Source organism: Glandiceps talaboti, chromosome 16 (assembly GCF_964340395.1).
Source record: "Glandiceps talaboti chromosome 16, keGlaTala1.1, whole genome shotgun sequence".
Taxonomy (NCBI): Eukaryota; Metazoa; Hemichordata; class Enteropneusta; family Spengelidae; genus Glandiceps; species Glandiceps talaboti.
The window spans coordinates 17,359,688-17,383,741 of record NC_135564.1 but is presented as its reverse complement, the minus strand read 5'-3'; the positions used below and the strand labels follow the sequence as shown (position 1 = coordinate 17,383,741).

At 33.5% G+C, this 24,054-nt stretch overlaps 1 protein-coding gene across 6 annotated transcripts in view; it reads left to right on the top strand.

Moving 5' to 3' along the window:
• The window catches only part of LOC144447822 (intermembrane lipid transfer protein VPS13A-like), a 128,462-nt gene that overhangs the window by 10,139 nt on the left and 94,269 nt on the right, over nt 1-24,054 (top strand). For all 6 annotated transcript variants that reach the window (XM_078137922.1, XM_078137926.1, XM_078137921.1 and 3 more), the window contains exons 2-7: nt 14,161-14,204; nt 18,581-18,719; nt 20,334-20,435; nt 20,895-21,064; nt 21,832-21,891; nt 22,665-22,745. In XM_078137922.1, the coding sequence (XP_077994048.1) occupies nt 14,161-14,204; nt 18,581-18,719; nt 20,334-20,435; nt 20,895-21,064; nt 21,832-21,891; nt 22,665-22,745 (596 nt within the window). The remainder of the gene's footprint in view (nt 1-14,160; nt 14,205-18,580; nt 18,720-20,333; nt 20,436-20,894; nt 21,065-21,831; nt 21,892-22,664; nt 22,746-24,054) is intronic.

The following is a 24,054-nucleotide window of genomic DNA, read 5'->3' as shown; positions in this document are numbered from 1 at the left end:
ACCCCCTACTTTCTGTGTGAATGTGTACAACATTGTACCATTAGTACAGTGTATGATATCTCTTAAATATACCTGACTAGTAGACAAAGAGAGAGAGAGAGACAGAGAGGTATTAGATATCAGGATGTCTGTATAAACCCCCTACTTTCTTTGTGAATGTGTACAACATTGTGCCATTAGTATGATATCTATTAAATGTACCTGACTAGTAGACAGAGAGAGACATAGAGGTATTAGATATCAGGATGTCTAGAATATCACAAATGATCGATGACATTCTATATATATAAATTATGTAGTCATATTGCATACTATCCATATTATAGCCCCTGTTCTTTTGTGATCACACATTTTATGATGTGTTTGATGTAGTGATGAGAAATTGGATATTTAAACATGTAATTCAGTCTACTATAATATATTGCAAATAAGAAAAAAGTCGGAACACATTAAATAATAACTTTGGGTATTTAAACTGTAAGTCATTCTACTTATCACGTTGCAATCAAAATAAAACACATTTATTCACTAACAGAATGTTTTATTACACATCATATTCTCAGGCATGCATATATTCATTCCAATTTCCATGCATATAGTCCTCAAAAAGACTGCTGTGTGTACTCCATCACTTTTGCCCTAGGGAAATAGAACACAACTTGTAACTAGCTCTATGCAAATTGGGGTCACCATGGGTCACTAGTCCATACCATGTGACATAATCTAAGCCAATCAGACTGTATGAAAACAATATGATATAATAAAAGTTTGTCTGGCAATACAGATTAGGATTACCATAGATAGGTTTTTTTTCAACATTACTGACCTATAGGTAACCTTGTCCGTGTTCTGAGGATAAAGTGCCAACTGACTAGACATGAACAATTTATTTTTCAATTAATAATTAATTCTTTTAATGTATGGAAACACATTTTATGGGTAATTGGTTATGATGTGATAAAAATGTTGATAAATTATGAATGATAAAAAGGTTATATTTGAATATGTTGAATATACTTTGTTGTATACATTGCGGTTCTACTGAATTCTCCTGATAATGATTTTGTATTACACTTATAGACTACATGTACGCAGTGTATAACATGTCTATTAGTTGATTCTAAACATGTTACTTATTTCAATTTTAAATTTAAAAAAAAAAATATTGTAGTCATAGATTCAGCCACTATAAGTATATGTAACAGCACGAGAATTTTGAATATTTAGATGTTATTCTCCAATCATTTTCTTCGTTCAGCCAAGGAAAATATGAGTGACAAGTCTAGCGACTCGTGACAACCCTTAGGTCAGAAGTATTTTCCAGCTGAATGAACAAAAATATTGGAGAATAACATAATTATACCAGCGCCAATAATATCAAAGAAAAATCAAGGAAATTAATGGCAATTTTGAACGTATTGACTCATATTTTGAACACAGCAGAACCAGCACAGTGATGTAGACATGCATTGTCATGACATAGATGCGCGTTGTCGTGATGTAGAACGACCAGAGTTTGGCTCAACTTGGCTTGAGCATATCATGGTACATTGTATAATAAGGTATGAACATTGTCTATGTACATGAGCTGTTTAGAAGGTAGCCGTAACAAGTACAATGACTTCTTGCTGCAAGACTTCGATGCTTGATTGCTCAATGAGCATGACATGCATATTGGGAATACCATGTCTCTGCCATTGGCAGTCGTAGCAAAGTGGCTTGCTTCACCCCCTTGTGGCTTTGTCGCATATCGTGTGCCCTAAAATTAGGAAGATGTTTAGTCACTAGTCTAGGAATATATAGTCTTGTGTGCTCTAATTCAGGCTGGTAAGAATATAGAACAGTGGATCGATCATATAACAGGTGTATATTTGTATTCAACCTAGGTAGTTTGGGTTAGAGTTTGATTAGGGATAGAAATAAGGTTGGACTCCCTAAGAGTAGTATTTAAATCCTCCTGTGTATCATTTATAATGCATGGACACTGTCCTACGTGTTTTCCTTCAGGCTGAATTATTTTCATGCATCCTTAGTAATATCATTCCATAGGTCTCATCATCTCTAGTGTCTTTTATGTGATTCAGCGCCAACATGGATATCTGACATCTAACGGTGTTTCTACTAAGGTAAAACAGGAAGGGGGAAGTCTCAGAGTGCAGAGTGGTGAGACTGATAATTGTATTGATGGGGAACCCAATAAAGTGACAGGGGGAGACAGGTCTGCAACCCAGGTAGATTTACCTAGGACATGTATTACTGCCTGGATAAACAAATCTAAAATTAATTGTTCTGTTATAAAATCTTTATTGTGCAATCTACGTTTAGGAAGCCATCATAATGTTATGTGATGTATGGTGCCATGTCATGTGATGTATGGTGCCTTGTCATGTGATGTATGGTACCATGTCATGTGATGTATGGTGCCATGTCATGTGATGTATGGTGCCATGTCATGTGATGTATGGTGCCATGACAATGCATGTATTGCCTAAGGACAGCAACAATGTATGCTTCACTTGACTTGCAATCATCCCAGGTATTACTTTTCAAATCACTGGTCCAGAAATGATCAAATGTATGTATTGACGCATGACGATTTAAAGAGAACACTTCTTATATTGCAGCTCATTATTCCTTAATCACTACATTGTTCATTTCTCCTTTATTCCATTTGAATCGTCATAGATTTCCTACACTTTCAGTAGTGTTAGGCTTTAGCTCATAGAAGGGTTTAAGTCCCAAAATGTCAGCTGTTTATAACTTTATTGGACTGTGTACATTGTATCTCAGCAAATATTTATTTCTTCACTTAGACTGAGATAATCTTGTATTGATGTAGATAAGTGGTATTATCATATCTAACAGAGATAAAAGGAATATTAAAATGATAACATTGGTACCGGAAATATTGTATGATTGATGAGGGTGATGCTACACAGATATTATGACAGCCAGGTCTAGGGGATGTTGATGATGTGGAACTACCGACATAACACATTTTCATTATTAGCCACAGATCTGATTTCTAATTACAGTACATATGTATTAAAACATAAGAATATAGCAACAAGTAAAAATAGATACTAGTACATATGATATATATAATGTAAGCCATCCTGAATTTCATCAGATTTGTATTTATGTGTATAAGTAGTGCAATGTATGTTGATAATACTGGTTACATCATACATATATGTCAGCTTGTAGTATTGGAACTGGTGATATAGGGTTTACTGGAGTTTGCCATATCAATGCTAGGCTGGCACCAGTCCCTTGGGAGAATTTTTTGTGTGAGTGTCGTATTCTTCAAATGTTTATGAGTCTGTTTATGTTATAGGGTTGTGAAGGAAAATACCCTCTACTTTTTATGCCTAATAAATAATTATGTGGTTCCTACTATGTTCAATTTTAGAATAGGTGGGTGGGGTAGGTAGATTTTTTAAATATAATTTTTTTTTGTGTCTAGGTCAGGTAATTATGTTTTCTGTATTTCTATTGTTTTCCATGTGGTCTCTGTGGTATTGGTTTCTTCTCATCAGATGTACAACCATTACAGATTGGAAGAACACTTTCAAATTTATATTGTCTTTTGAAGTTGATGTCAGTTTCTGCATCCACTATTTCTTGTGAGACTTCACAATTTTTGAAATTTCATTAGTTTTTTCTCGAATATGTAGACAAAAGTTTATGGTTGGCAGTGAAAAATTAGGTGGGTTATGGGTAACTGGAACCAAACAATTTTTTGTAGGCCTTACTGGTAGTCTCCTGTGTTCACCTGATAGTTTTGCAATCACTCAGTTAGGTTGTCATTTCACACAAAAGAACAAAAATAATTTTATTATTATTCAAATAATGACCGAACAAAGCCTACTCAGCAACTCTACATTGATGTTGTACAGAAATGGTGTCCCATACTGTAATGTAACAGTTTGATTCTGTCTTGTTATGAAGTCCCAACCCTTGTCATGTCACTTTCATAACTCAGCTGAACTAACAAAATTATTTTGTTTTGGAAATGATATCTACATATTTAATACTTGGATTACTTCTTCCAAGGACAAATGTGTAATAATCACATAACGGAATCCAGTCACTCAAATAATATGGTTGACTTGTTGTGTTGTACATATTACTGTTATTAGATAATCTCTTGGCTCAGACTTGTTGTGATGTTACTGTCTTAAGAAACTCTCCACACCAGTTTGGAGAGAGAGAGAGTCAGAGAGCCTTTTAAGATGTATACCAAGACAAAGTGTGGATAAATAATCTCTCAATTTACAACACTTATAATCGTTGGTGATTGCGATTGTTTAGATGTACTTGTACTCAAAAGGGATAAATTTCATTCCCATGACTGGTAAATATTTTAGGTAGTTTGGTGAACTGAATACATTTCATTCTGACAACAGGTTCTGTTTTGGGTAGTTTAATGTACTTTGATACGAAAAGTTTAGATTTCATTCTGATGATGGGTGACTAGTAATACTTGGTGTACTGTGTATTAATTTCATTCCGAGGACCATTTCCAATGACTGGTAAATATTTTTGGCAGTTTTGTGTATGATTATGGAAAGTGTAGATTTCATTCTGATAATGGGTGAATATTTTGGGTAGTGTGTACTTGGGACCCAAATTATAAATTTCATTCCGATGACCACCTCTGATGACAAGTTAATATTTTGGGTCATTTGCGGTACATGTACTTGGTACACAAAGGATAAATTTCATAATGTGTTCATATGTATTCAATACTTGCAATGAATAGTCCATTGAGTATGTATGATACTGGTACTATATCTATCGGTGATATACATATGGTACCCGTAAAATAGTCAAATTGAAATTTATATTGATGCAGTCTTCTGTTGTTGCATCCATGCAGACCCTGGATATTATGCCTATATTGAAATTGATGTCAACAACAACAAATATGATGACCCCCAGTTATACAGATATGTTAGATTGACATCAATGATGAAATCACATGGAGTTAGCCCATTTCAAGGTCAAGTTAATAATAATAGTTCAGGGTATTACTCAAATAAGTGTTGCAGTACTATTTAAAGGTAAAATGGAAGTCAATACAGTTAGTGATAAGGTAGATGAAAGGAAAAGCTACAAAATAGACGTAAAGTCACAAACTAAAAGTGAAATTGACAGACAGCAAATATGTAAAAAAAATTGTACAATGTTGAATAGTAAAATGCAATCTAAGGTATGTAACATTAAAGGAACAAGACAATTGAAAATACAAGTGACGATTTAGCGTGTGTCTACTTATGTTGTGATGGAGTGACGCATTGAGCAATTCGCTGCATGCGACAAAGCTAGCAACTATAATTGTGATGTGCATGTATAGGCACTATAGGGGGACAATTCACTGGGCAATGAGAGAAGCAACTGGCAACGAATTGCAGAAAATCTAACATGTTCGATTCCTTGCGACACACGGGGCAATGTCACAAGGCCCTGTGATTACATGCGTACACAAAGCAGATAGTTGCGTGTGACGAATTGGTTACTGCGTTGCTCACTGAATTGCCTCATGTAACTCGGCTTTACATGTAAAATTAGAGGCACAAAATCTTCTTGCAACCAGCTGACTGAGGACATACAGTTATTGGAGATTCCCAAAAACCTTCCTGAAATTTTCTGAACTTGTTGATCTTGATGTGTGTGCGTGTGACGCCATAGCTTGAAAAGGATCGGCTGATACATGAGGGTATGTGGGCATCACCTTACCATCTATTATGTGGTACAAAAAAAGGTTTTGATAAATTTCTTGTACCTGTGTGTTGAAATTGTAAGTGTTTTTAACAAATTACATACAAAATAATAAGTGATTTATCATTATCATGTGAAGTATGCCAGACATCAAATTATGGTTTTATGGTCTTGAGGTTTTATACTTATACATGGCATTAACTGTTTACATAAAAAAGGACAAGTATGACTTACGAATACACCTTACATATCCCCTATTACAATGGTTCTGATCTGTAGTGAGTATATTTCAAAGGCTAAATGTAAAGCTGAAATAAGTTAATTACTGTACAAATTATGGGAAAATAAAAACAGGTGTTGATCTCAAAATACATTTAGCTTTTACCATTACAGACAATTATACAAATCAATTGAATTTACCATTATATGACTTTATTGTGGCTTAAATACAGTGCACTAGAAATGTTTATGAGTTGTTCATGTTTTGTATACATGTTTACAATGTTTTTATTACATGTACATTCAATACCTTGTGTGATTGAACCCTGGAGAGGAAGAATACCCTGCAAAAACATGTCTTAGATTGTAAAAATAGAAACTAGGTCTGTCTGACAACTAGAGCGTTAATGTTAACAATGCTGGTTGTAATTTTCTATACAATTTACAAAATAATGATATTTTAGTTATTATTATAATAACTTGATCTGTGACCTCATTTACATTTGTAAACAATTTAAAGTACTTTGACCATAGATGTTGGAGAGAACTCTCCAAGGTCTATGCTTTCACTTTGGCCTCTTATTGTACAGATGAGAAAAATATTGATGAAAGTGGCAGGTACTGAGTTTAGACACTATTTTTATGGGTCAAGGTACTTTTATGTATAGGTAGCCTTAATTAAGTTTCGAGTATGGTGTGATGCGTACCTTCAAAATCATTGAAATTAAAAATTGTACTTTGTGTACAGTTGATTGCATAATAGAAGATGTCGTCATCATTTCAAAAAATTGTGACATTGGCGATGAATATCACTTTCTTTTAGTATGTTCCCTCGATGACGATGAGAATAAAAAATACATCCCAATAGAATTCATAGCCGAGCCAAATTTTAATAAATTCATAAGACTGATGAGAACAAATGAAGCTCAGTGAACTTCTGACATCATTATGTAAATTTGTATACAATGCATTTAAAGAAAGAGAGATGCTTACAAGTGAAATAACGTATACTAGTATACATTTGAACTAATGATATGTGACTTTGACTTTGATTTTATTGTACATTTCTTAAATTGGGCCAGAGGCCTTGTAAAGCAATAAGCATATTATCTTTAACATTTCAGTACATATATACTAAATTATGACATTATATTGTTTGTATACATAATACTTAGATAAGGTTTGAGTTCTGTTAATATACCAAGTGATGGTTATGTTTGTAATTATATACTTTTGTCAATAGAATACTAATGGAACATCTTTAATAGTATGCAGCAATTACCACCCAAAAATGTTAAAATTTAGCTTTGATATCCTTTTATAATATTCACACCCAACAGTATTGGTCATAATTGTACATGTAAAAAACCTTCTAGAAGTTCTTCACCAAAAATTTAACAGAAACCAGATAATACAACAGAAGGGAGAAAAAATGAAATAGAAAGCTTGCCAGAGTTGATGTAGTCACACAGTGACTATGCAGTTTGTCAACCTAAATACATATGTACAAACATATATGTGTCTGTATTGTCGGTCTTTATCCAAGCTAATGTGTCCTGGATCACACCAAATAATCATTTGTCAGTCTGTAGATAGTGTGTACAGCATGTGTCAAATACTAAAGGCTTTATTATATGATGGAGCATTTCAGTCCCTGTATCTACTGTCTAAAGTGAAATTGGCAGTTGGCAATTATTTGATCTTTCTCAGTACATGCTCAGCATCAGAATGAACGTGTCTACATGTATGTAGACCACAAGCTTTTAGATATATAGAGAATGTACTCAATCACATCCTGCATAGCGTATGTAAGTAAGTATGATAGATAGATACGGTATAGGGCATTTTTACATAGTAACAACAAGTACAAGTTAGATTTCGATAAGAGAGGTCTTCATGGATAAGTTTGGGGAGAGGGAAGGTCTTTCTCATTAAGGAGTCTATTTGACTTAGAAGAGTTTGTTGAATAAACAGAGACCTGTCCAACTACAGTGTGTCAAGAGGTCAGAACTTCAAGAAAAGCATAGGAATTTGATATGAAGGAACAAGATCTTGCTCCCAATTGAATGTGGTTAAATTTGAATTCAATGTTTTGGTACTAAGAGGCCTTTTGTCAGGAATACGTTGTAGAAGTCCAGTATTGCTGGCCAGGCTGAACAGTAGTGTAGAATAGAAAACAACCATTGGTCAAGGTTTGATTATTTACAGTATGAAACTCTTACTAATGGGCCCATATAATAGTTTGATATGCAACAGTGTTACAAGCATGCATTATCAGTATGTTTTGGAGGGGTAGAGCCTGAGTGCTCGTTCAGCTGCTGTCGGTAAGTTGCTATCTTCAGGAAAGTAGAAATTTATAGCAAATGAGCTTGAAAGATTTTAATAGGCTGATACATTGGGGATATTCGGGGTCAATTGAGGTTAGCGTCTAACATATAGTATGGGGAAACATTAGCAAAGGAAAATCCTTTTGGGTTTATACATGTACACAGACAAGGAAGAAACAGATCAGCAACAGGTATTGTTCTGATGTGTTAATAGGGTGATTATGGTAGGTAGGTAGGCTGCAAAGGTCTCTTTTGTTTCAAACATATGCCAAAAGTTACCTAGTGACACGTCAGTTGCTCTTTGGAAACCATTGGATTTTGTTTTTTATAGAGGTAAAGGTCAAAGGTCGTAATCTTTAAGTGGAAGCAGACATTTTTGCAAAAACAGTTTGAAAATCGAGTGAGATTTCTAAAAACAGTTTGAAAATCAAGCAAGATTTCTTCTTTGTCTGTGACATATATCACCATTACAAAGACACTGTCAGGTTTGTAATTTCTTCAGGCATGCAAGTCAAAATAAGAACATTCCAGACTTGTCGCAGACATTTTAATTTAAAATAATAAATGAGTTAAAATTGACATGAACAGTACATAAGGTTAATATAATATGAAATTATTGTGATTAACTATGACTTAAACATTTGTTTGACAGTCTTTGTGAAATTATCAATATTAATGATGACAAATAAATATTTCATTTCTCGAATACTTTCTCCAAGATAAAATTTTGTCATCTATTTTATCACCTGTTAAGTAAGATATTTAGGAATTTAACAGTTTTTTGATTGGAATTTTTTCTGATCCAATATTTTATAACAATGAATTCCAGCATGATAAATGAACTAAATACCAAACATACATGAATTGTTTACCAATAATTTATTTCTGAGAAGATGTTGATTAAATTTTCAAGCCTCAGATTTTCATCAGTTGCTATAAAAGCTGAAAGTTCTGTGGTTATCGGATACATATGTCAGGCTCAAGTGCTTTTTTGTGTTGACAATCATGATGGCTCAGGACACTGTAAGCCCTTGCCTATCCCGAAGTTCTGACTAGCAGGTTGAATTTGACTTTGCATGACAGCTCAATTCACTTGACTGAAATGTCTTCAATAAATCATGTAAATTTCTGCTTAGAAACAATGATTTATTTAGGCATCCTAAGTTTCTGGTTAAATTTTTGTAGCATAGGACAGCTGGCAGGAGACCCCAAGACACACTTATAATAGGACTATTGGATGACTACTGCATTAAGAATTTCAGAGTTGTACACACACAGACAGATAGACAGACAGACAGACAGACAGACAGACTGCAGACAGACAGATGGATAACTATAGTGCTTACTAACTGCTATTTTGTTCTTTCTTTCTTTGATCCATTCTAATCATAACATTATAGATTTCCTACATTGTTATTAGTGTCAGGATTGAGGTTAGAAGTGTAAACTATTTTTAACGTTGTTGGATTGAGAACGTTTTATCAGAAGTTTTTAGACGAATATATATTTGCCATGGATACATGACAGCATTCTACTGCTGTACAAATGAAATGTGAATCGTTGTCATGGTACATGTAAATTAAAACAGACAGATTTTATCAAACTTAAACCAAGCTGACTGTTGTACAGTCTGACTGTAATCAGGATAAAAATGTACCTTTTAGAATTTTATACGAATAAGAATAAGAAAATCCAAGTGAATTGTGCCATTTTGAAATGTTCAGCAGTTGATTGTCAATACAGCATCTTTTTATGGCTGTTTATGGTTTTACCTTTGAATTTGAAGGTATAACAGAGACATTTATCACAGTAACTTGTCAAGTTTAGTCACAGATGATGCTTATTGAATTTGTTAATTGGTATTTTAGTACTAACATGAAATATTTACAGGATGTTGTACAAGTATAGTCAAGGTTTAATGTTATTGTTGAAACTAGTTGTGTTTAAATCATATACACTGTCAGAATGTATCTATTCAGCAACAAGTAAATACCACAGCTTTCCTTATTATAATTAATGGCATGTAATTCTTGATGTATTTTTGAAGTGTCACTTATTTCTATCAATTTTTACGTAGTTTTTAATGTCTTTATTATTGTGTTATGTTTGTATTTTTGCATATGAAAGTGACATATCTTGCAATAAAGTTTTTATAAATAGTAATAATTTTTGTTTATCCATATTGTTGATTCATGTCTGTACATGTACATCTAATTCTTTAATTAGACACGTATATTAATTTCTTGACAAAGAAATCATAGAAAATTATATGCAGTGTTTTTGTCAAGGTCTAGGAACCCCAGTAAACAGGAAGGAGAAATTCTGGTAAAACTGGCATAGTTTCCCATACATTATACTATAGATTTGGTAGGGAACCCTGGTAAAATGAAATCGGTGATTCAGGGGAACTCAGGTAGATTTTACCTATAGTTACCACCCTTTAACAAAAACACTGATATGTAAGGACAAATGTTTTTCTTCACATTATCACTATATTGTGTTAGGAGAGACTGGATCTTCAGCTGTCTAACCTTCACTTCTGTTTTGATGAAGAGTTATTGCTGGAAACGTTAATTGAACTTTACATCTCAGAGGACTGTATTACATACAGTAAAACTGTAGATATGTGTTTTCCAGAATGAATCAAATTGTATGCATTTTTGGAAAGTGATATCATCAGTATTGCAAGCTAGGTCAAAGTTCAGATTGGAGGCAGGAGAATACAGTGACAGTACATGTCATATTTTAATAATGATATTCATGTACTACATGTATTTTTAACCTATGATGTTCTGTTAATGAGGTGAAAGTGAGTCAGAACTTTGGGAAACCATTTTGAGTTCAGTTTTGTTGACACCATCCAGTTTTCGTTTATGTTTTAAAATATTATGATCATAAAGGTTCCAAGCCAGTGGTCTCCTCTTGTTTCAACCAATTTACTTTAAGTGTAAAGTCCATTCTGTCGTGTACATGTGTATTGGACAGTTGATACAGAATGTGAACTACAACTTGCATATATAGCATGTACATCATGATAAAGTATACACAGTGTGACTGTACTTACACCACCAGGCTGTTCCTTTAAATGCTAACACCCCCTTGTTTTATGCATCAATGAGAAAGTTACCATTTCCTTGTTATAAAATGCTTTGAGATGCTTGCAATAAATATTAGAATCAAAATGTGATTTTTGGAATTTTTGGTGAAATTTTTAATTTATTCGATAGAACAAAAACATGAAGAATAATTTATGTATTTGTAATGGCAGTCCTTTACATGGTGATAACTTGATAACCTAACCATTAGCAACTTAATACATGGTGGATCAAGAGTTCAGTGATAAATTATGGTTTTTATTATATTTATTTAAAAATAAGGAAAATACTGCTGTAAATATAGTCCTCGGTCATAGAAGCAGTAATAGTATTGAATTCCAAATTTGCCTGAATGCAGAATGTTGCTGCTCAGAACATATTCATGTTTGAAGTACACAGTCATGTAGAATGAGCACATTGAAGTTTAATACACTGACCTAGACACCCTAATGTCTTGCAAATGCATATAATGAAATATAGCAAAATTGTCCCGGCGTTTTTTTTTTACAACACACTTCAAAATGTCGTCTAAATTAATACATACATACATACATACATACATACATTTGAAATCTATGAATCATGATATTTTTCTTGTGTGATTTTGTATATGTCTGCATAATAGAAAATCAATGGAAGCAAGAAGTCCCAGCACACAAAAATTGTTTTTAAAATTGTTTTTTCAGTGTTATTGATTATAAAACTAAAGGAAAAATATAAAAAGCAAAAAATACTGAATTCATCATCCCTGCTGAACAGACAGACAGACACACACACAAACAAACAAACAAATAAACAAACAAAGCAAAGAAACAGATTGACATATATTGTGTAAACATGTATAAATACATGTTCCAATTTTATGTTGGTATTTTTAGTACTGTCATTTTACAGTAGTCACCACTACCAACAGCTGGTGTAGCAGTACTGGCATGTGACCCTATCATATATACATATTATACTGTGATATTATAGTACCAGTAAATGAATTAACACTGTCAACCTGCTACAGATGTATCACTGACTCATTGAAGTTTAGTGTGCTATTTTGTTTACCATATATACATGGACCACAGACACTTGTAGCCCATGATATACATGTACTTTAGACCACAGACACTTGTAACCCATGACACACATGTACTTTACACCACAAACACTTGTAACCCATGCTATACATGTACTTTACACCACAGACACTTGTAACCCATGATATACATGTACTTTACACCACAAACACTTGTAACCCATGCTATACATGTACTTTACACCACAGACACTTGTAGCCCATGATATACATGTACTTTACACCACAGGCACTTGTAACCCATGACATGCATGTACTTTACACCACAGACACTTGTAACCCTTGACATGCATGTACTTTAGACCACAGACGCCTGTAACCCACGGTATACATGCACTTTACACCACTGACACTTGTAAGTTGTAACCCATGACATGCTACAGATTTGAATCGATTAGAAGTGTATGAACAATGATTATGTGGTGAAAGAGACATTAATATCATTGTATCAATATTTTATTTTATTCTGAAACATATCACAGGTCATAGGTGTCAATGTGCTAATAAGATTGGTTTATCATATATATATATATGATTTACAAAGGTTTAATATAACACAAAAGTTATAACGTACAACTTGCAGTTCAAAGCTTTTAGCATTGAGCTTTCAATTTGTCATTCTGATGAGGATCATCAACTGCTTGTCCATTGTAATTGTTGTAAATCATTTGGTCTACCAAGCTGATGAACATTTTTGGTTTTATATATATATATACTGGCATACACACAATACTTAGTCTTCTTTCTCCTATTTTGTACATAGTTGTGTACAAACAAATAAAGAGGAAGGGGATCAATATTAAAAAAACTTATCACTCGCTTTAAATTCAGTTAATTTTCAACAGTTTCAGTAATTACTATTCATATCATTGGTATAGGTAGGTTGATGCAAAACTTTCAGTTCAGCTGTTTTGTAAATTGTACTCATGTTACTATAGCCTAGGTTATCCAAATGTTACATTTCAAAATACTGGTAGTACTTGCTGACATTGTGAACACATTCAATATTGGCAGAACTAAATACAGTGGAACATTAATTAAACAAATAATATAAACTGTATTTATATCATATATGATGTAAATATTACAAATATTACTGTACATGGATAAAATATTGAACCATAAGGCATGTATTTACTCTATCAATGGTATTATTGATTCAACAAAGTGTTTATCAATGGTGGAGGAGGTTAGGCCTAAAATAAAAATCTTTTGGTTCTGGTTACCTGACTCCATTTTTTTTCATTGCCGAACTGAAACTTTCTTTTCCATAGAAATAATAAAATTGTGACAATTGTGGATAGTGTATGCAGAAACTGACATCAACTTAAAAAGACAATATCAAAAACTGTTCTTCCAATCTGTAATCACCGGATGAGAAGAAATAAATAAGTTGAATAACACAGAAACCATATTGAAAACAACGGAAACCATAACTACCTGAACTAAACACTTACATATGAAAAAAAATGTAATAAAATAAAATAAAAAATCTAGCTACCCCACCTATTCTAAAATTGAGCATAATTGGAACCACATATTTTTTTTATTAGGCCTAATAATACAGAAGTGTCACCAGATGTCATTTTATGAATGACAATACAAATATTATAAAAATGATAACTGTTTTAAAAATCTTTGAAATATAATTATGGTATTGGTGCATATATAACACAACTAATATATTTTCTTTTCTTTTTTTTGACAGGTGACATCGTTTTGAACAATCTTGATTTGAAGGAGAGTGCATTGGTAAGTGTTATATTTTAATATTGTTATTTTTGTTATACATGCCATAACTGTTGGTGTCATGCAATATGATATTTAGTATTTGATATGTAATTACAATAGATGTCATACACATACACAGTATGACTCATCTATATGTACATATGTGCATCCCTCTATAGTATGATTTATAGTTTGATAAAACATAAATGTCTGATGGACTTTTTCATTTTGTCTGGACACTGTTAAATATAAGGCCTAAAACAAATTGTTTGGTTCCAGTTACCCATCCCCACCTAGTTTTTCACTGCAGACCCTAAACTTTAAAAAAAATGTATTTGAGAAAAAATAAAATAAAATTGCGAAAATTGTGAAGTCTCGTGAGAAATAGTGGATGTGGAAACTGACATTAACTTAAAAAGACAATATGAAACTGTTCTTCCAATCTGTAATGGCTGTACATCTGATGAGAAGAAACCAATAAGACCATATGTATGGAAAACAATCGAAAACATAACTACCTGAAGTAGACACTCACATATATAAAAAAATATAATGAAATTTAAAAAAAATCTACCTTCCCCACATTATTCTACAATTAAGTGTAATCGAAACCAAACAATTTTTTTTTAGGCCTAACTGTAGTTTTTATCCAAGACATGAACTTTTACATGTACTTTTGTTTCAAGGACTCAGATGCCATTAACATAGCTATTTTCTGACTCTTGTAATATCCGATTTAATAGTCAAATTTCCTTTTGATATTTTTTACTCTGGTGGTTTTTGGGGTAATTCCATTGAATTCAGTACAAATTTTTAATTTATATCAACAAGGCTAGAAATTGTGATACTTGAAAAGATTCCATCAAATAGTTATATTGATAACAGTTCTGTTAAGATTATTTAGAAAGTACCTTCCTTAGTGGATGTCATGATGAAAGTATTGTACTGGTAGTACAGGTACCATTGGTCTAGATAGCTAATAGACAAAATGTATAAAATAAAAAGTAAAAAAGTACACTGAACAATTATACATTTGTCAATATTCTCAGAAATTGTGCAAAGCTTACAGCTAAAATGATGTAGGCTTGGTGTTTCACTCATGGGACAGACATTACAGCTAAAATGATGTAGGCTTGGTGTTTCACTTATGGGACATTACAGCTAAAATGATGTAGGCTTGGTGTTTCTCTTATGGGACATTTTAATATGTGTTTGACACAAAGCTAGACATATTTGGACTCTAGACTAACAATAACAGAGACACAATAAACACAGCAGGATCCTTTGCCCAGTCACATTGGACACTGATATTAAAGCATTGCTATTCTTTCACAATGCAGTTGAAACAGGCTTCTAATGAAAACATTACACACAGACTTGATGATTTCAATGGCTTCAGTTGTTTATTTTCTAACTGATAATCAACATTTCCATTTGACTACACTCCTTCTACATCCCCACTGTGCATGCCACCTATGTTTAAGTTTCTTTTGCATTAGAAGTTGTCTGAGGGTGTGTATTAAATGTCATGTTACATGAGTGAAACACCCAGTCTTCATCATTTTAGCTGAATATAAATGTAATGAGAACTCTATGACCTGAATCTGACATAGGAAAGAAAAAAGAGTGCAAGAATGTGTACGGTTCTATTCATATATAATGATTGGTATTCAATGAGATGAGATGTCTGTGACTTCTGATCAGCACATGATTAATTCATGAAATTTACATACCAGGATACTTATGGTTAACATATGTTGAAACATTATCATATTCAGATATTGAATAATTAGGTTTATCATATGAAAAACAGTAAATTATTATTAATATTTCTCAACTTTTATGATGTAATCATATATATGTGACATTTTAATACACACCAGAATATACTTTTTGAATCTGTATAATCAACACATATCAAAATATTTTCCTAATCAGATATAAAAAATAGGTGTACTAAATCACAAATTGCAAATTATTGTTAATATTTCCTGACTAATATTGAATGAAAAATTACCATAATTTCAAACATTATGTGATATTTGTTATAATATTTTCAGATACCACAGGCATTTACATACAGAAATAAATTTTTTTTAAAAATTGTGTGTCATCTATTGTCATAGTAAACTTTTCTCTTTTTTGAAAAGCCAAATAGATACAAATGTAAAAATTAATAACTGTCACACATTTCAAACAATATGTTATCCCATAGATATCAATCCTCACTACACCAAGGGCATGGGTGAACAAATCCACTGGTCCTGGGTCCGAGACTAGCGATTTTTTTGGGTGGACCACACAAATTTTACCTTGTCTAGTCCGTTAGACTCGTACCTTACTTTTAATAACTATGTTAAAAAGTCATCTGAATATACAGATTCATAGGTAAGATTTAATGTTTCACATTAGCAGGACGTGGGACTACTAATTCTTTTCAGCAGGACAACTGGATTTTTTAAGGCACTGGTCTGGGGACCACCAGTTCACAAAATGATTTGTTCACCCCTGAAGTGATATATACGAGAATGATCTGTGTTCATTATTTCAAATGAAAATTTTGACTCACAAAGTAAAACATTCTTGGAAGCGAATCCTAAATGTTCACTGATGTCACTATTTCATCAGCATTATCAGCTGTTTAATGCCAGCTGGTGTCTCACATCTCATCTGATACATACAATCACAACCCATGGTAGTGTACCACTGATGATGCTGATGAGATGTCAGTGAAAATTTTGGATTCTCTTCCAAGAATATTTTACTCTCTGAGGAGACATTTTTCTGAGTCCTAGTTTTTATATGGGTACCCTATAACAGTGTGTCCACAATCTTTTCCAAAGTATTATTAATTGACGGATGGTGTAGATGACTCATTTTATTCAGTAATTATTTCACCATCTGTGATGGTTGATGGCTATAGATAACTAACCATAAAAATGAATTATGGGTGGAAATTTTTTTATAAGAAATTTGTCACTGATATACAATAATCATGACAATAAATCAAAAGATTCAATACTCGGGTGAAGTGAAATTAGCATAAGCAGCGCCCTCTATCATTGAGTGAACAAGCTTGACTGTTTGCAGTCGAAAGCTCTCGGTTTATCAAAAGTATTTGTGTGTATTTGTTAAAATTTTAGTGCTCGTAAAGTTAATATGGTTTATGAAATCATGATATATTTTGTAATTTTTGAAAGCCTGCACTGGTTCAATTGCTCATTGGCATAGTTTCAGTGAGATAGTTTTCAAAAAATGAGGTGAAGATATGGTCAACCAAGTACAGTGAACTATAAACCAAAACAACTAGGCCATGAAAACTTATTTTACTTCAGGCAAGATCCCTGATTCAGATTGCATCTCGTTTGTCTGTGAATATTAATTTTCATTTTTATGAATTGATGAAAATTGAGCCTTAAAGAGAAGACTCAAAGCGTTTTGCTAAGGTTGATCTATTAAAACTGAATTGATGGAAAGTGAGGTTTTTAATTCATTATACCTACTTGTTGCCCTTAAAGGTTTACTTTGAAAAGGGATGAAACATTAGGTGTGAAAAACAGTTTTCTGGTAGAGCTATAGAAAAAGTTGGTAAAAAATACAAGAATAATCCTATGTAATCCTTATGGCTCCATTGATAAGACAACACTAATGTGAGAACCTGGGATTGAAACCTTGGCCTTTAACTGATATGACAACACTAATGTGAGAACCTGGGATTGAAACCTTATCCTTTAACTGATATGATAACACTGATGCAAGAACCTGGGATTGAAACCTTGGCCTTTAACTGATATGATAACACTGATGCAAGAACCTGGGATTGAAACCTTGGCCTTTAAGTGATATGATAACACTGATTTGAGAACCTGGGATTGAAACCTTGGCCTTATAACAAAGACATTGATAATCCTGTAATGTAAATGAAATCGAGAAATTATAGACTAGAACATTTATTTTGACAAATGTTTGACACGTGAACCACCTTCAACAGATTGTTTGATTTAAGATGTTTACCATTTTGATGTACATTTCTAGATGTATTTTTGTGCATGATGTATTGTTAGATCTGCACATTCAATATAAGGTGAAATTAGATCAATTTCACAAAGAGAATGAATACTGGACGCTTGAACCACACTGTGCAGATAAATTGTGTATAGGCATTGGCAAGTGTTGATATGTACTACCTTTACAGATTTTGTTGATGGGTGTTGATGTGCACTTTTTCTATTTATATTCCCACCGGATGAATAAAAACTGCCAGTTAAGGTGAAAACAGGTCATTTTTACAAAAAAGTGTGTAGTACTGGACACTTGAACAAATTCGTTCAACAAATTGTTTGATTTGTGATGTTGATCCTAGTTCAAGTACATTATTTCATTTTATATTCCCACAGGATGAATTAGATCTGCCAGTTAAGGTGAAATCAGGACATCTAGGAAAACTAACATTGAAGATTCCATGGAAAAATCTCTATTCTTCTCCAGTAGTTGCTACCGTAGATGGATTGTACATGTTAGCAGTACCAAATGTTGGTAAGGAGATTAATGTCTGTAATGAGAAAAGCATAACCCGTCTACTGACTGGATCTGTGCCTCTGCTATACTTGTTGACGAGTGACAGTGAATGAATTGTGTATCTCAGATCCAGTTAATTGTGACAGGCCATAGATAAATTTGAGTTTCAATTTTGCGCAAGGAAATTTATTATGATACAAAGTCCCATTCAACTTTCTATTACCAAAGTAAGGGATTCATTGTACATCTCCTTATTTTGAAGTGTAGCGGAAGAAATAACAGCTCTGGTTTTGGAGAATGAGTCTTATAGATTAACTTAAAAGTACAAAATTACATTTTCCTATGACAACATTTTAGCACACACCTATTTGGTTTGAAGATGGTGAGGGCAGATTGTAAATTATACAAAATTAGGAATATTTTGATGACTATAAAATGTGTTATACGATAGATATGTGATTCTTATCGTACAAGAAAACATTGGGTCACTGATAAAACATCACAAGAATTTGTAGAGACATTTAGAAAATACTGAGTAGACATTTTCCACACATGTTTCCAGTGGGAGAAAATATTGGTCGGGAAGATATCTCCTGAGGGACTTCAGTGTGTTGACTTATGTCCATTTCACATGATGAAATGTGTACTTTGTTGTTTTATGTAAATATAAACGTGTCTCTTTACATCCAAAATATATTTAAAAGTAATTTTTCATGTGTATGGAATTCCAGCAAGTGAATTTAAACTCAGTCAAATCCAACAGACGTAGAAATTCCATACTGGAACAGCTGTTGCTATAGATTACAGTTAATCTCAAGGTTATGTTATGGCAGGACTAAACCTATATATTTTCCCTATTAGGAAATTTTGTGATTTTACACTCTTTATCTAGTTCTCAAAGACAAATTTTTACTAATTACCAGACTGGTACTTTGTTTTCATTTACAAGAAGGCATTTTAGTCACTATATATTTATTTTTGCATTTTTGTTTTCTACATCGAAATGAGTGAAAATAATTCTTTAGCGAAACTTTCAAGGTTTACAGGTCAGTACTTTATCATAGGAGGAAGAAAGGTCCTTGACTTGTAGAGGTCATATAAACACCACTTTATTGTTTTTGATATTTAAAAAAATTGTAACTTGAAATATATTGTAGATTTCATATCAAACTCTAAATATGTTGTGATGTGCGAGAGTTATGACATTATTTGCAGACATTTACTGGATAAATTTCAATTTCAAGTTATATATCGGTAATATAATTTGTGTGAAATTTTGGCAATGAGGGGATAGAAAATGAAATTTTGATGACATTTCAGAGATGATTATTATGAGGTTATGAAATACAATTATGGCAAAATTTCAGGTAGGCTGGTAGAGAAGAGGTGATTGTATTGTTAGTGGCATGTGTGTAAAATGTGCCTTTCAACTAAACACTGCCCTCTATAGACTGATGCTAACAATGATACAGACTTCTAGAAAAGGCCTGCTGATAAATAGTGGAATTATGAATGTAGAATTCAACTCTGTGTGACAACTGTGCTGCAAATTTGGAATCTCATACCTGATGTCTAATGTTTTTCCTTGTCATTGAAATTTGTCTAAATGTGTTTGTAATGTTTTATTTTCAGATATCAAGTATAATGCAGAGAGAGCTGCCAAACAGAAGCAGGATGCCAAACAGAAAGAACTTGAGAAGGTTGAATTGGCTAAACAACATTCAAGAGAGAAAGGTATGTAGTTTTAATTAGCTCTGTAAGTGTTCAGAATTGGTCTGTATAATTGTAAATGATGGAGCATACTTGGAATGAATAAATGAAAAATTATGATACATGTAATATTCTTAGTGTGTACACTCACTCACTCACACATGCACACACATAAACATGCACACTTCACTACATACATACATATTACATACATACATACATACATACATACATACATACATACATACATATTACATACATATATACATACATACATACATACATACATACATACATACATACATACAGATAGACACACGCACACACACGCATGCACATGCACACACACACACACACACACACATGCACACACACACGTACACACATGAACTCAGGAATGCACTTAGAAATTTTGAACATTTATGTTTCAAGTCATAACTGACATTTTGATAATTCATAGACTCATTCATGTTTGAATTCCAGGCAAACCAAAGGCTGAGAAGTCAGATTCTTTTGCTGAAAAGATGGCATTTCAAATCATAAAGAATTTACAAGTCCAGATTAGTAATATCCATGTCAGATATGAAGACAAATACACTAATCCAGAAACACCGTTTTCCATTGGTGTTACGTTACATGATTTGTCATTCCAAGTAAGTTATCCAGATATTATGACATATGTATCAGAGATTACTTGTTTCGATGCGCACATATACTGGTGGTAATTACACTGCAGTGCAATACCGAAAACATACCTGTATGCAAATTATATGCAAATGAGGACATTCTACACAAAAGTACATGATTGTATAGTGTCATTTTTATGGAAATCTTTTGTTTCGGATAAACATATGTAATAATAACAGAAGCCCATTCTGTGTGAATTCCAGTATGGGTACTTACGGGTATTTGCACTTGTGCTTGCAGTGCTTTCTGCTGCACTTTCATGAGCATTCTGCTGCAGAGAACACTGCAAGCACTTGTGCAAATACCCTGAGTACACCACACTTACAATTTATGAATGTCTACTTCTCTGAAAGCAATTGTAGTATTGTATTTTAAAATAATTTATGAACAATCTACAACAATCATGATGGGAGAATGCCAGTTAGAGTGGCCAGCTTGGAATCGATAGGTTGCAGGTTTGAACCCTGTCGTGTTCCTGAATGGCTAAAGTCCTTGTGTGGGCAAGATTTGAACCATGATTGTGCCTCAGTCCACCCAGCTGTAATTGTGGATCTGGTAGGTTAGAGGTTGCAGTGTGAATGCTTTAATCCTATGTGCTTACTGAGACTGCAATGCTCCCTGGGGATATTAGGAAGTGTAAAGGGTTGTTGTACCAATATAGATTATGTCTATTAAACCCAAACTGTAAAGCTATAAGTTTGATATTGACTGTTGTGGAATGTTTTTGTTGCAGACATGTGACAGTAATTGGAAGAAATGTCTAGTAGATTCATCATCCAATCTCATCTTCAAGGTAACGACCAATTTTAAATACAAAACGAATTAAAAAAACCACAAACACAAATACAAGCACAACATACAAAAAGAAACTTAAAAAAAAACAAGGAAAATGGTAAAGAAGAGCTCTGACAGTGTATTTTAACAGTGACACAAATGTATACATATGTTGTAATTTTACCAAGGTATGGCAACTCTGATAACAGCAGTTAGAAATTTGGTGAATTTCCACACCTTGCACTCCAGTTTTGGTGGGAACATAAGTGACAGAGAAAGAGGGAAATCTGGTAAAACTTACCATGTACCATAATTTTGATGGATAACCCTGGTAACAGGGAAATCTGGTAAAACTTGCATAGATTTCCATATGGCCTTGTACCATAGTGTTGGTTGGGAATCCCAGGGAAAGACATTGTGAACCTCAAAATCTACATACTTAGAAGCTCTTACAAACAAACAAACAAACAAACAAATGAACAAAGAAACACAGACGTGCATGGCATTGTGTTATTTCTGTTATTATGTATGATATCTCCCATTAAAAGGAACAGAAATTGTACTGCAAGTTGTCTTTTATATAAAGTGCGCCCTCTACCAATAAAACTAGCAGATTGAAATGCGCAAGACACAAATTAGAAACTTTGTTTCATTCATTCAAATGCTAGCTTGCACATTTAAATAGTAACTTTCAGCCAAGATGGGAATTGGTAATATCAACTAAACATGACGGACAGACCCTTGGGTGTGATTTGACATTCACATTAAACTTGATGTATAATTTATTCATAGCTTGTTGAGTTGGACTGTCTAGCAGCTTACTGGAATACTAATTCTAGATTGTACAGTGATATACCAAAGGAGCAGTTAAGGGTAAGTCTATCACAGTTATGAGTCAGTTTTTTATGGTAGAAATAGGGTTGGTGTGGTGTTTCACTGATGGAATACTACTACAACTCATAATAAATAATCTTTATTTATACTGGATAGTCCTTTAAGTATACGAACACTTGTCTCCCAAGAAGTCCAGTGAGGGCCATCTCTCATGGGTTTGGTGTCAATGCAGGAGGAAACCGGAGTACCTAGGGTAAACCTGCATTGTTCGGTATAGTCAAACTGAATGACGCTCTTCTTACTTACCGCGTGGTAAATTTAATCAAACCCTGAATGGGTCCGAACCCCGACCGCGGTGGTAAGAGGCAAGTGGTTTAACCACTCGACCACTGACAACCCAATACAATGTTTTGTACCTAAAGATTGAAACATTGTAACCACACATAACAGAAGCCTGTATCAAATTACAACTACAAAGTGATAAGCATTGCTATTCTTTTACAATGCAGTAGAAAATAGTTTCTGCTGAAATATTTCTTGACTTGATGATTTTAAAGGCTTCAATTCTTTACTTACCAACTGACAAGCAACATCTGATTCTACATCCCAACTTTGTGAGGAACTTTTCTAACTTATTTTATCTAGGATTGAAGTTGTGTGTGTGTGTGTGTGTGTGTGTGTGTGTGTGTGTGTGTGTGTGTGTGTGTGTGTGTGTGTGTGTGTGTGTGTGTGTGTGTGTGTGTGTGTGTGTGTGTGTGCATGTGTGTGTGTGTGTGTGTGTGTGTGTGTGTGTGTGTGTGTGTGTGTGTGTGTGTGTGAGTGCATCCATGAGTGCATGCGTGTGTGCGTGCGTGCGTGCGTGCGTGCGTGCGTGCATGCATGTGTAAGCATGTGTGTAACAGATGTGTCCCACCAGTAAAAGGCCACACCAACCCTGTTTCCACTGTATCTATTTTATTAGTAGTCTGCAGGTGTTAGTAAGACACATGATGTATACTGATAAAGCATGACCAGTCATCAATTTACCAGTTACTAAATATAGAGTTCATATTAATTAACATGTAGGGTAGCACACACAGTCAAGTAGTCATACTCATGTGGCTTATAGCCTACTTCCATATTTCATCCTTTTGTCTGTAGTGAGACTCAGCTGTGTAAATCGTTGGCTTAGAAAACCTGTGTGACTCACAAAAAGCGAGTGCATATATTAGAGAAAAATAAAGTTGGTAAAATAACATTACTTCAGTCCAAAGAATTCAAGAAAACACTTAGTGATGTTGCAGGATTATAACCCATCATCCAGGAATGTGAAATAAATCCTGGAAAGTTTCATTGATACTTGAAGATG